At 46.9% G+C, this 13,979-nt stretch overlaps 1 protein-coding gene across 1 annotated transcript; it reads left to right on the top strand.

Moving 5' to 3' along the window:
• The first annotated feature begins 524 nt into the window (after nucleotides 1-524).
• Nucleotides 525-11,900, top strand: LOC130474634 (zinc finger protein 436-like). Its single transcript, XM_056846329.1, has 2 exons — nucleotides 525-966; nucleotides 10,704-11,900. Exons 1-2 carry the CDS (start codon nucleotides 525-527, stop codon nucleotides 11,855-11,857), a joined length of 1,596 nt encoding a protein of 531 aa, XP_056702307.1. The 3' UTR covers nucleotides 11,858-11,900.
• Nucleotides 11,901-13,979: the final 2,079 nt, after the last annotated feature.

A 13,979-nucleotide genomic window follows, 5' to 3' on the forward strand; every position in this document is an offset into this window, starting at 1 on the left:
CTTCAGAGGAGTAACGCTGAAGGACAGTGTCTCTCAGTGTCAAGTGTGTAGGAAGAGTAATATATAGTCAGAAAGGGGGGTTTGAGCTGAATCACTTTTGATACTTTTTGCAGGACAATGACTCAGCTCAAACCCAACCCCTTTCTGACTTTATATTACTCTTCCTACACACTTGACACTGAGAGACCCTGTCCTTCAGCGTTACTCCTCTGAAGATGCCTGCCACAGCTGCTGGCGAAACGTCAGGAAAGAAAATACCAAGACCCCGGTCACACAGCCCGCATAACCTACAAGAACCAACTAACAAAAAATATTTTCTGGCAGGGTGTGCGCTTTCGCGAGCCACAGCTCACTTCTTCAGATACTTAGCCAACTGATAAGCAAACCCCACGACTTGAGCGCTGCTATACCTGTGCTAGGAAGATGCAGGTAGCGGGCAAGAGGCAGCACCGCGTTCCCCCAGCCAGCTTCATGCTGGGCAAACGGGATTTCCGAAAAGTCCCCACAAAGCCCAGTTATCAATAATGGCGAAACCCAGCAGTGGCCCGGAAGGGGCTCCTTCCTGGTGGTGTCCCGCCCTGAAGCAAGATGCTGGCTGGGACTTGGCGCTTTCTACTCCTCCGGGTCAGAGCTCCTCCTCGCCACCCCGGGCTCAGCAGCGCTCTACCCCGCGCCCCTTCCAACCTCGGCCCCGTTACCTACAGCCTTCGGGGGAAGGAGCGCGCGCTCACACCTTTCCGCCGCCTCGGGCTCCGTCCAACCAGAGAGAGGAGAGGCAGTCCCCACTCGGGTCGGGGCGTACAGGAAGCGAGGCGCGCGGCCTCTCGGCCAGCGCTCGACCACGTGGGACGGAGCGCAGCCGATCAGCTGGCATTGTCCGGGGCACAAGCGCCGCCCCCTTCCCCGCCCACCGGCGGAGGGAAGGAAAAGCGGGCGAGAGAGGCCGCTGGGGCCCCCCGCAGCTGTGTGCGCAGCCTCCTCTAGCGGCTCCAGCTCGAGACGGAAAACAGGAGCCCCGGGCCGCTTGCGCGCGGGTGGTTCCGCCTGGGGTTTGCCGCTCTCTAGAGGCACATTTCCCCCATCCGGATCCTCAAAATTCAAAAATAAGCCCCCCCCCCCAAGCAGAGTTCGGAGAATTTGGATGGAGAAAATGGGCATCTAGAGAGCGGCAAATCCCAGGCAAAGCCTCCCGTGCGTAAACGGCCCAGGAAATGAGTCGCGATCTGAAGCGAAAACGCACGTTCGCTTTATCCTCCTTTAATCCCTGTTTCACCCAGGCTCGAACGCACATTAGGCGAGACGCATGCGTTCGATCCAGGCTGAATCCTGGCTGAAACAGGGATTAAAGGAGGATAAAGCGACCATGCGTTTTCGCCCCTGGAGCACTTTATGGCGTCCCCTGTCTTGCGTGTGTGTTAAGTGCCGTCAAGGCGCTTCCGACTCACGGCGACCCTTTGAATCAATAGTAGAAAAGGGCAAGGGCCCAGTAGCCCCTTAAAGACTAACAAAAATATTTTCTGGTAGGGTAGGAGCTTTCGTGAGCCACGGCTCGCTTCTTCAGAAAGCTCCTACCCTGCCAGAAAATATTTTTGTTAAGTCTTTAAGGTGCTACTGGACTCTTGCCCTTTTCTACTAGTGCAGACAGACTAACACGGCGACCCACTGTGAACTATCTTCTTTGAATCAACGTCCTCCAAAATCTCCTGTCTTTGACAGCCCTGCTCAGATCCTGCAAACGGAGGGCTGTGGCTTCCTTTATTGAGTCAATCCATGTCTCGTTGGGTCTTCCTCTTTTCCTGCTGCCCTCAACTTTTCCGAGCATGTCTTAGTGCTTCCTTTGACCATTTTTGGGGACGGGACTTGGGTCGGGCGTACTTCTCAGGCCATATTTACGCGGAAGAAACTCCCACTGACTTCCAGCGGGGCTTGCAAACGTGCATAGCGTCGCGCCCTGAATTGCCAAGCGTTTCCCAGGCTTTCTTGAGTCAATCAATCACGCAACGTCAAGTGGCGATCCTTCCTGCGCACAGCCCGCTGCATCGCGACATCTGCGTGCGGCAACGCGCAGCTTTACGGTGCGCTGCTGAGTTCCTGTAGAAGCCCTAGTAGACGCGGTCTTTCTCCCAGCAAATGTCTCTGGGCGAACACGCAGGGGAGGTTTTGCCTTGGATTTGCCGCTCTCCAGGTGCCCATTTTCCCCATCTGAATTCTCCAAACTCTGCATGGGGGCTTATTGTGGAGTTTTAAGAATTTGGCTGGGGGGGAATGTGCATTTCGAGAGCGGTAAATCCAAGGCGAGACCTCCCCTGCGTTTTCGCTGGAGCAACAGCAGAGCAGCAACTGCCGCCTGTCCGAGGCGTGCTTACGTTGCTGCAAAACTGCCGTAAAGCTGCCGCAAAGCCCACTCCTGGAAAACGCGACCGGGGCTGAGCAAAATGTACTCCGCAAAAAGCAAATGGAGGTGCAGTGCCGGATTTACATATAAGCCAAAAAAGCTATAGTTTAGGGCGCCACTCTCTTGCCCCCCCAAAAAAAAATTAAAGGAAAAAAAAACTGGATGTACATTTCCAAAATATAAGATAAAAAAACAAAATAAAACCTACATACAGCAACATATTTTGTTATGTGCAAATGGCTTTAGGTACCTATGAGGTCCATAAATTACCATATAGCATATATTCAACACAAAAACAGCAACAGTTTGTTGTTGACAAAAGGACAGCTGGCTATATAAAGGGCCCCATTACCTTCAATAGCTTAGGGCCTCATCAGATCTCAATCCGGCCCTGCCTAGGTGTATTCAGTGGTGCACGTATAAGGTCCCTTTGCAGATCGAATTTTGAACACATGGAGAGTGCGGGGTGCGGCGAACACCAGTGTGTGATGATCCTACCCCTTCAGGCTAGGGTTGAGAAATACCTGGAGATTTTGGGGTGAAGCCTGAGGGCGGCGTTTGGAGAGGGAAGGGACTTCAATGCCATAGAGTCCAATTGCCAAAGGGGCCATTTTCTCCAGGGGAACGGCTTTCTATTTTTTTGAATGGGGCATTTTGCCCCATTGAAAACAGTGAGGCTGCGCCAGTGAAAAAGGTGGCACAGCAACTCTGTTCTCCCCGCCGGCATACTGGGCTGAAAGAGGACAGGAAGGTGCCTACTGGCAGCTCCACCCCCAGAACGCCTTGCAAACGCCTCCCAGGATCCTGGCGGAAGGCCCAGCTGGTGTCCCTGGATGGCGCTGCCACGGTAGCACCAGGAGACCAGCGTCCGAGTTCCCCCGTCCATGCCAACCTGGACAGTGTAAGTGGCATGGCCAGCAGTGGCTTAGCCTCCAAAGGACTTTTGTCCTTTGAGGTCAGGAATGGGCTGTTAGTTCTTCTATATCATTTATTTGTAAATTGTTTTTATAAACCACAACTCCTTTTTATTTATTATTCGCTGAGGCCACATACCCTTTGCCCAACTTCTTATTGTTTAAAATGTGTTCATGTTTTTTCTTTATATGAGTTTCTTGTATACGTAATATGTCTGCATTTTTTAAAATAGATTAAATATTTTGTTCACTTGGAAGGAGAATTAAGAAACAAATTAAATATGTTTGAAACTGAGGAGATACAGAATAAATTTAAAAATTTTTAAGGCAGAAGCATTTCGAACATGCAGACAAACCTGGAAGATATCTGGCACATTATTTAAGTAAAGAAACTGAAAGAAGAATGATAACAGGACTGAATAAAGGAGATCGAATTACTCATAGAAAAAGAGACACAAGAACAGTTTGCTGTCTTCTGTACAGAACGGTACAAAAAGGATTTAGCAACAGAAGAAGGAATAGAGGAGTACATAAAAGGAATACATACTGAGAAGTTCACATCTGAACACAGGTATATAGTAAATCAAAGTATTATGATTCAAGAAATATCACAAGCTATAACGAAATTGAAAAATGATAAAGCGCCAGGCCCAGATGGACTTACAGCAATGTATTATAAGTGTTTGTAAGGAAATTTAATACTACCACTGCGGAAAGTTATGAATGAAATAAAAAGAAAATATTGCCTTCATCATGGCAAGAAGCTTACATAACACTGATACATAAAGAATCCAACACTACCACAATCTTAACAGACCTATTTCACTATAGAATGTGGACGATAAACCTTTTACCTCGGTAATGTTAGGGAGACTAAGGAAATGTATAACACAGCTAATTCATACAGATCAGACTGGCTTACTACCAAAGAAATTCATGAAAGACAATGTACATTTTGTGATTAATGCAGTAGAATCCATGAAAAATGGGAGAAGAAAGCAGCGTTTATGTTCCTAGATGCTGAAAAAGCATTTGACTATATAGCTTGGCCTTTTTTAAAATTGAAAACACTGAGAAATTTAAATTGTTGCTCGAGATTCATTAATTGGATACAGAGTATTTATACAAAACAGCATGCAAAGATTTTGATAAATGGAATGTTAACCGATGGATTTTAGATTGAAAAAGGAACATGTCAAGGTTGTCTGTTATGACTATTTTTATTTATTCTTGCTCTAGAAGTGCTGGCTACTAAGATCAGACAAGACCCTTAAACGGAAGGATGTAAACTGAAGGACATTACTGTACATCCTGTAGTCCTTCTGATATCTTCCTCTTCCTGCTCTGTGCAGTTTTCGACCCGGTTTGCAAGAGTATGAAAGGGCGTGGAAATCAATTTTTAACAAAGCAGGAAGAGGAACAGAGCCCTCTGCTGTTCACAACTGATCATGTAGGATGGGAAAGGAGAAGGAAATCACGTTCATCCAAGCATGTGGCTTATTCGACAACAAGGACAGCTACTGCGTGAGGCATGCGTTTGGACGCGGGGTGTGTTATTACATTGTTATTAATTAAATTTAAATCCTCGTTTGCATGTGCAAACTAGCCATAAACACAAGATCAGACGCCTCGGGGCCTAATTTCACAAAGCACATTACATCTTTATTTATTCATGTATTTACTGACATTTATAACAAACTCACAATTAAAGCAGGAAGATAATTCAATTTAAAGGTGCAACCCAACAGCACCACCCCCTACCGTGTTTCCCCGAAAATAAGACATACCCATAAAATAAGCCGTCGCAGGATTTCTAATATAAGCCATACCCCGAAAATAAGACATAGTGGTAGGCGTGGCTATGCAGCGTACCGCCAGTTCGCTGTTCCCAGAGAGTTTCCTCGGCCTCAGACCACTCATCCTGTAGCCCCGCCCGTTTCCCCCTGCCATGCCCATTCCTGGGCCGGGCCCGCCCGTTGTTCACCTGGTCGGCAGTCTGCAGGGAAGGCCAAGGGCCTTGCCTCCCGGAAGGCCACTCCCCGCCCGGTTCGATTTGGTGCCAGCCGCGACGGAGCTCTGCTGGCCCGGCCGGGAGGCTCCCTCTGCACCGGGGCACAGAGGGAGTGAAAGTGAAAGTGAAAGTCTTCTCAGTGTAGTGAGGAGCAGGACGCTGTGCTTTAGGTATTGTGTGTCCTCAGGGGGAAGAAGTAAAGCTCTCTCCCCCCCGCACCAACCAGCAGCAGTCTGTGGTCTCTCTCATCCCACACAAACACCAGGGGATGGGGGAAAGCTTCAGCAAGCAGTCTGCTACTGAGCCCAGAGAGATCAGCCCAGCTCCACGGTGCAGATTGGAATGTAGATTGTTGTACCATACTTAATAAAAATAAGACATCCCCTGAAAATAAGCCATAGTGTGTCTTCTTGAGGAAAAATAAATATAAGACAGTGTCTTATTTTCGGGGAAACACGGTAGTACTGTTCTATTCAAACCTACCTAGCATTTTAAATGCAAACAAGGAGGCCCGAAACTTCTTTTCTCCCTCTCTCCCCTCCCTTTTGTTAATTTCTTTTAAATCATCTACTCTTAGGGTTGCCAGGTCGCCACCGGCAGGAGGTTTTTGGGGCGGAGCCTGAGGAGGGTGGGGTTTGGGGAGGGGAGGGACTTCAATGCCATTTGCCAGAGTGGCCATTTTCTCCAGGTGAGCTGATGTCTATCGGCTGGAGATCAGTTGCAACAGCAGGAGATCTCCAGCTACTACCTGGAGGTTGGCAACCCTATCTAGTCTGAACAGAGGACTCAAAAACTTTCATACTAGTTGTGTTATGGTTGGCCTTAATGTGGCTTGTTTTGTTTTTAAAAACTTGTACAGAATTTGGGTGGGTGTGTTTTAAACATAAGACAGTATTAAAAAAAAAAAAAAACCCAGTATGCTCCACCTGCAAAATGATGCCAACCCTTTGGGTAGGTCAGGATTTCCCCATCGCATTCTACTGCACCCATACACCAGGCCTCGGTCATATTGTTACACCGGAGAGAAGAGGCACCTGCCGAAAGTCCGACCTCGCCTTGCAATGCACCACTGCCTCTTGCTCGACAACTATTTTCTGTTCTGTAAAATCAGACTTACCCTGACCTGGATGGCCCAGGCTAGCCTGATCTTGTCAGATCTTAGAAGCCAAGTAGGGTCGGCCCTGGTTAGTACTTGAATGGGAGACCACCAAGGAATACTAGGGTTGTTACGCAGAGGCTGGCAATGGCAAACCACCTCTGAACATCTCTTGCCTTGAACACCCTACTGGGGCCATTTATGCATGGGAGGTTTTGCCTTGGATTTGCTTCTCTCTAGATCAGTGGTTCTCAACCTGGGGCCATATGGCCCCCTGGGGGCCCCCAGTATAGTCCAAGGGGGCCACAGGTGAAAATTGCGTAAATGGGAGGCCATGGCACGAGACTAGGGGGCCACAGAGGGAAGTGAGAAGTGAAGAAAACAGAGTGACTGAGAAAACAGAAAAGAAATACAATTTGTACCTTCAGTGGACTGAAAACCTAACATATGACTTTCTTCATTGCACTTCGATGCATCGTTTGCAACTGTGGATTTTTGTATCGCTGTAATCTTGTGCAACGGTGGTAGAGGCTTTGTTCTCCCTTGTATGTGAACATTGTTGTTTATTGGCATGTTGTGTATTTTTTTGTAAATTTCAGTTTCCCAAAAAGAACTGCATGTGTGCATTTTGTGTGGCTGTTTATGCTTCTTTGTTCCTTGGCTACTTACAAACAAAACATTTAAATAGCTACCTTTCTACCAGTAGGACAGGGGGGCCACAGGAAGGAAACAAGGTCGGAAGGGGGCCACGGTCGGAAAAAGGTTGAGAACCACGGCTCTAGATGCACATTTCCCCCATCTGAATTCTCAAATCTCTGCATGGGGGCTTATTTTTGAGTTTTGAGAATTTGGATGGGGGAAATGCGCATCTACAGAGCCGCAAATCCAAGGCAAAACCTCCCATGCATAAAAGGCCTGGGTCGCCATTACGTCAGCTGCGACTTAACAGCACTTTGTGTGTGTAAAGTGCCGTCGCAGCCGACTTATGGTGACCCCTTTTTTGGGGGGGGGGGTTCATGGCAAGAGACTCACAGAGGTGGTTCACCAGTGCCTTCCTCTGCACAGCAACCCTGGCCTTCCTTGGTGGTCTCCCATCCAAATACTAACCAGGGCTGACCCTGCTTAGCTTCTGAGATGTGACGAGATCAGGCTCGCCTGGGCCATCCAGGTCAGGGCTGACAGCAGTTTACCCACACACAAAATCAGACTTTGCAGCACAAGATTTCACAGCGATCCTGTGGCCAGCAGGGGGATCCCAAGGAAGGAAGACCGATCGAAGTCCCTCCCCTTCCCCTATTCGGCTCCTGAGCTTCTAGGGCAGAGCTTTAGCAACCCGACGCTGCAAAGTCTGGAATGGGGGCTAAGTGGTAGCTGGATTCGCTGCCCGCCCTTCTGAAAGCGAGGCAGGAAGAAAAGGCGCGCAGCTTCCAGGCGTTTACACGATGCCCGATCGAGGTGAGAACTGGTGTTTCCTTCTTCTCCCCCCGCCCCACGCCGCGGTAGCCATTAATTACGAAGCAGCTCGAGGAAGCGTTTTAGGTGAGGGCCTTAGGGAGGTTTTGCCTTGGATTTGCCACTCTACAGATGCGCGTTTTCCCCTTCTGAATTCTCAAAGCTCTGCATGGGGGGGATAATTTTTGAGATCTGAGAAGTTGGATGGGGGAAAATGTGCATCTGTAGAGTGGCAAATCCAAGGCAAAACCTCCCGTGCATAAATGGCCTTAGAACAGGACTGTGCAGTGAATGGGAGGGTTCGAGGATGCTCTGTGGGGGGTAGCCACGTCCCTAGTCGGAGGGCCCATGGCTCAGTAGTAGCATGCCAGCGTTTCAGGGGGAAGAGTGTGCTTTTAATAGGCGTCATCTCCAGTTAAAGCGTTAGGGAGCCGGGGGAGCCCTCTCTCTGCCTGAAACCTTGCCCAGCCGCCACCTAGGGTTGCCAACCTCCAGGGACTAGCTGGTGATCTCCCTCTATTACAACTGATCTCCAGCTGATAGAGATCAGTTCACCTGGAGAAAATGGCCGCTTTGGCAATTGGACTCTATGGCATTGAAGTCCCTCCCCAAGCCCCACCCTCCTCAGGCTCCACCCCCAAAACCTCCCGCTGGTGGCAAACAGGGACCTGGCAACCCTACCGCCACCACTCAGTCTACAGTGCCAACCTAGAGGTGGATCATCGTGTATCTATGTGATGGAGCGTTAGGAAAGAGTTGTAGTTCCCATTTTCCTTAGTTACACCCAATCTGTGGCAGGGATTGGCTGTTCAGAATTATCGGTGCATCTGCCTGATTTATGAGCTCTCTGCTGTCATTTATGCATGGGAGTTTTACTTGAGGTTCGTTGCTGGCTAAGACCCACACTTTCCTGTTGGGAATCTCTGCATCAAGCTCTCTCCAAGGTCAAATCAAGTCCCGCCTCTTTAAATGCTGCTTTATAATTGGCTTACTTCGCAGTGCTCACTGTGAGAGAAGATTCCCCACCCCAAAACCCAATTGCCACATTAAAAAAAGCATTTTAAAAAATGGAGCAATCTGAAAGAAAGGGGGAGGGAAGAAATCCAAGCCTTGGTTTTCAAAAGCCTTTCTTCTGCTCAAACAGAGCCCAAGGAAGCAAGAAGCGTTTGAATTGCTGCCTCTTTGCATGCTGCTTTATGATTGGCTGTGAGAGATGCCAATCTTCTTGTGGCCCATGCTTTGCCTTCTGCATGGATATTTCAGCTGGGCTGAGCTCAGGGGAGAGGGAAGAGTCGGGTTAACAGGGGAATATGAAGACCCAGACATTGGGAGGGCCAGCATTGAGGTCATTTCTAATGGACGGAAAACATGTGCAGAACTCCGGGAACAACCGAGTCAGACGGGGGAGAACGTGAGTTCAAGTACCCATGCATAAATGACCTGTGTGTAAAAACATGGATGGCTAACTATTCAGGCAATCTGACTAATTTCTGCCCCCCTCACTGTCCCAGGATCTCAGGATGGTGTACGCTGGTGTTTTCACATTTTTCTGTGCAACAGCCCTGGGGGTTAGGTGAGGCTTAGCTGCGGTGATGGTCCCCAAGGCCACCACATGAATAATATTCAACCTGAATGAATCAGAGACTCCTTGGTGCAACTCAGGGCCACTGATCCTTCCTGCAGGTTGTATTCAAATGCAATATGGCATTGCCATGTACTTGCAAGCAATGCAAGAGCTGTGTAAAGCCAGTTTTTAGAATTGTGTGGGCAAATGACCTAAAAGCTTATTCATATGTTAGCAAACGACATTTGGTTCAGCTTTTCCTGGGCCTCTAACAGTTCTGAATTCTAGCTAAAGACAGTGTGTTTAAATTGTTTTCACACAACAAACACTTTGGCTGGGATCCAAAATGATACTTTGCTAATGCAAGGAACTGCATATTTACAATCTTTAAAAAAAAATTCCTTGTTTGAACAGCAGATCACTGTCATGTCATAAACTGCCCTGAAACTAATCTGTTTCAAAAGTGGTTTGCTATGCAGGAGGAGGGCTTGCTGTTTGAGAAGCCAGTCTGTGGGTGCAACTAGTTCTGGGTCAAGGCACCTAAAAAGCATGCATTGCAGGGCGAAGGGTTCTAGCCTAACAACTTTTTCACCCCTGGCATACAAGCTTTCTTCATGCAAGGCAGAAGAGCTCTACCATGTGCTTTTTCTAAGCAAGGTGATCAAGCAGCAAAAGCTCACAATAAAAGTTTTTTTAAAAGAAATTTCTTTAAGTGCATGTAGTCGAGATTAGTTAACACTAATTTGTGTCCCCTAAACACCTTTTAAACTGTTGTTTGCACAAACTGGATAGTATAAAGAGTGACTCTTGTTCTGTCCTCTTTGTACAAGCTTATGCATCACTGTTTTGGATGAAAAATCTGTGGTGTCAGCAAATAGATAAAAACGTGAACCTGCCTTATACTGAATCATACCATTAGTCTATCATCTCCAGGGTCTCAGGGTGAGGTCTTTCATATCACCTACTACCTAATCTTTTTAAGTGGAGATGACAGGGATTGAACCTGGAACTTTCTGCATGCAAAGCAGATGCTCTACCACTGAGCCATGATTCCTCTTAGATACAGTACCATTCTCTTAACTCACAAGAACATCAACGGTATCTCACTGCCATGTGCCCATACACCTAGCTGTATAATTTCACTGCCATGTGCCCATACTCCTAGCTGTATTACAATCCAATCCCAAACAGATGTTGTACCATTTGACCTAATTCCTCTCCAGGATTCTGGGAAAATAATGCCCTGTGTCTGAATTCTCTTTTCCTTCCAGATGTGGATGAAATGTTGACCTCAGGCAAAGAAGTTACGCAGCAAGCCCTCCTGCAGGAAGGCAAGGCCAAGTATGCCCCCCGCTTGAAGGGCTTTGTGGAACTAAGCAAAACTGGGGTGTCAGGGGAACAAATGCTAAAGAGAAAACATCCATGCTCTGATTGTGGGAAGACATTTTGCCGCCGTTCTGACCTTGTTCGGCACCAGAAACTCCACACGGGAGACAGACCCTTTACCTGTTCCAAATGTGGGAAAAGTTTTGTTCAGAGCACCCACCTCATTGCACATCAGAAAAGCCATACAAAAGAGAAGCCCTACATCTGTCCTCACTGTGGGAGAAGCTTCAACCAGATATTAAATTTCAGTAGGCACCAGAGAACCCACTCGAAGGAGCCGCCCTTCAAATGTAGTGACTGTGGGAAGACTTTCAGCCGCAGCTCCAATCTTATAATGCACCAAAGGGCACATACTGGAGAACGGCCTTATAAATGCTTAGACTGCGGAAACAGTTTCAGCAGGAGTTCAACTCTTATTACACACCAGAGAACCCACACAGGCGAGAAACCCTATAAATGCCAGGATTGCTGGAAAAGTTTTGGCAGGCGTTCAACTCTTATTATGCATCAGAGAATTCACACAGGGGAAAAGCCTTATAAATGCCCTGACTGCCCCGAAAGTTTCAGTGTTAAATCGGGTCTTCTAAGTCATCAGAGAATCCACATGACTGAGAAACCCTATCAGTGCCTAGAGTGTGGCAAAAACTTCTGTCGAAGTGCAGATCTCATTATTCACCAGAGAATTCATACAGGAGAAAAACCATATAAATGCAGTGAATGTGGGAAGAAATTCAATACAAACTCACACTTGGTTACGCATCAGAGAATCCACACAGGAGAAAAACCTTACAAATGTCCTGAGTGTGGGAAAAGCTTCTCATACAGCTCGGTGCTTGTTGGTCACCAGAGAGTCCACACAGGGGAAAAACCTTATGTCTGTGCTGAATGTGGGAAAACCTTCCGTAACAATTCACACCTTATTACACATCAGAGAGTCCACACAGGGGAGAAGCCTTATGAATGCCATGAGTGTGGAAGAAGTTTCAGTGTGAGTTCAAACCTTATTAAGCATCGGAAACTCCATAAAAGAGATGCGTAATTTACAAGTTCTGAATGAAAACTGCAGCCACTGATGATCATCCTTAATGTGCCACAAGATATTAGCTGACAGGAAATAGCATCCATATTCTGGGAAGTCTTGGTAAAATATCAGATTTGTTTGCAAGAGAGAATGGCTGAAACATGTAAACACAGAGTAAAAGCTAGTCTAATAGGATCTAGTTTTGGGAAATCCTGACAAAAAAAGGTTCTTGGTGGGGTGGAATGGGGGAGTAATCTGTACTATTCTGTTTATTCGAAAGGAAGAAAGGGTGTTTATTTTCACATGTGCGATCAAGAAAGGGGGTGGTTTTAAATACATGTACAAGTCACACTTTTTGTATTACTGTACATAACTGTATAACCTTTTGGGGGATATAGACTTATAGCCTTCCTTTCAGGTAAATACAGTAAGTTCAAATTGTTCACAAGGGAAAAACCACATTTTCCCCTCAAAACAAGTTATGCAAATTAAGTATATGTGTTTCCTTTTAAAACTATTATTGTGGCAAAGAGCAAAATAAGATGGGAGTGGACAGGAAGGACTGGCCCAAGGTTACTCTATTTGAACCTGAGCATCCCAGATCCTAATTGGACACTAGCCATTATACATTCTGTCTTTCTGAATAGAAAGTAAAATCGACTCCAGCAAAGTCCTTTTGAACTTAAAAGCAAAAAAAAAAAAAAAATGCACATTTTGAGGTGGTCTGGTACCCATAAACAGTTCTGAAACACAGAAACCTACATGCTTTCCCCCCACATAGCCTGTCAGATGTGTGACTGAGTTTCTCAATATATTTTTAACTCTGGGGTTGGGGGGAAGCTTCAGGGGGCAGTTTACATTTGGAGTTAGATGAGTCCCATGCTGTTTTCCTTTTAAATATTCTGTCTAGTGCATTTTTTAATCTCTCCCTTCCTTCAGAGAGTTCCGGGTGACAGTCATCACTCTTCCATTCTATCCTCACAACAACTCTGTGATGTAGGTTAGGCTGAGTGTGAGAGTGGCCCAAAGGCAGAGTGGAGATTTGAACCCAGGTCTCACAGATCATGGTCTAACCGCTATTAAGCACTAGCCCCAAGTTGCCATTGGGGGAAAGGACTGACACCTGTATCATACCTGCTGTGTCCCCCTGCTGAAACTACTAACAGCTCAGTGTGGAAGGGTGTTTCTGTTGAGAAAGGTACCCAGAAATAAGAGGTTATCTCCATCTGCCACCAGTGTCATTGCTTTGATCCAAATCAAGGTCTTCCCACAGTTGATTTTTAAGGCTAAAACATGTATCAGAAGATCCACCCAGAAATCAGCCTACATAATATGTAGCTAAGTCCTGAGACAATGGTGAGCAAACATTATCCCCACAATACTTAGCTCTCGATGACACCGGAATGGTTGTCAAGTTATAAAAATTCCTCAGCCCCAGCTACCTTCATTTCAGCTCTGAACACAGGGGAAAAAATTTCATTTCCAGTGATGATGAAGAGCCAATAAAGGTCCCCCCTCCTCTGCTTAGACAAGCACAGGACCAAAGTGCATATCCTGCTAGAGATCCATGTTGCTGTAGGGGGTATGGCTGCCAATTTAGGGCTAGAAAATTCCTGGAGATTTGGAGGTGGGGCCTGGGGAGGGTGGGGTTTGGGGAGGAGAAGGAATTCCAGATCTTCAGGCCCCAGGAAGGGTGGGGGGAGATATGTATTTGACCCATGGTGCTTGGGAATTATGCTACCCTCCAAGTACCTCTCTCTGAGGGCTTAAATACACACAGGGGCTAGTATGGTGTAGTGATTACAGTACTAATCAAAATCTGCTTAATACCTTTTATGAAGACCAAATTATGGCACAAAACATTGTGCAAGCTTTTGAGCTCATCAGACCCCCTCATCAGGCCTGAATTTACAGAAATAAAAATAAGGAGAAAAAGAATGCTCCCCCCCCCCGGTCATAATCTCAAGACTTAGCACTGTCAGCATTTGGTGTTAGGTGCTAACATGATCCTAGGGCTGAGGACGAGGAGCAGAATGGCTTGCCTTTCCCTCACGGGCCTCAGTCAATCACAGATGAGGAGGCAAACCTTTGACAAAAAAGACATAAGGCCCTGCACAACGAAGGAGGGTGTTCACACCAT

The sequence above is a fragment of the Euleptes europaea genome, chromosome 1 (assembly GCF_029931775.1).
Source record: "Euleptes europaea isolate rEulEur1 chromosome 1, rEulEur1.hap1, whole genome shotgun sequence".
Lineage (NCBI taxonomy): Eukaryota > Metazoa > Chordata > Lepidosauria > Squamata > Sphaerodactylidae > Euleptes > Euleptes europaea.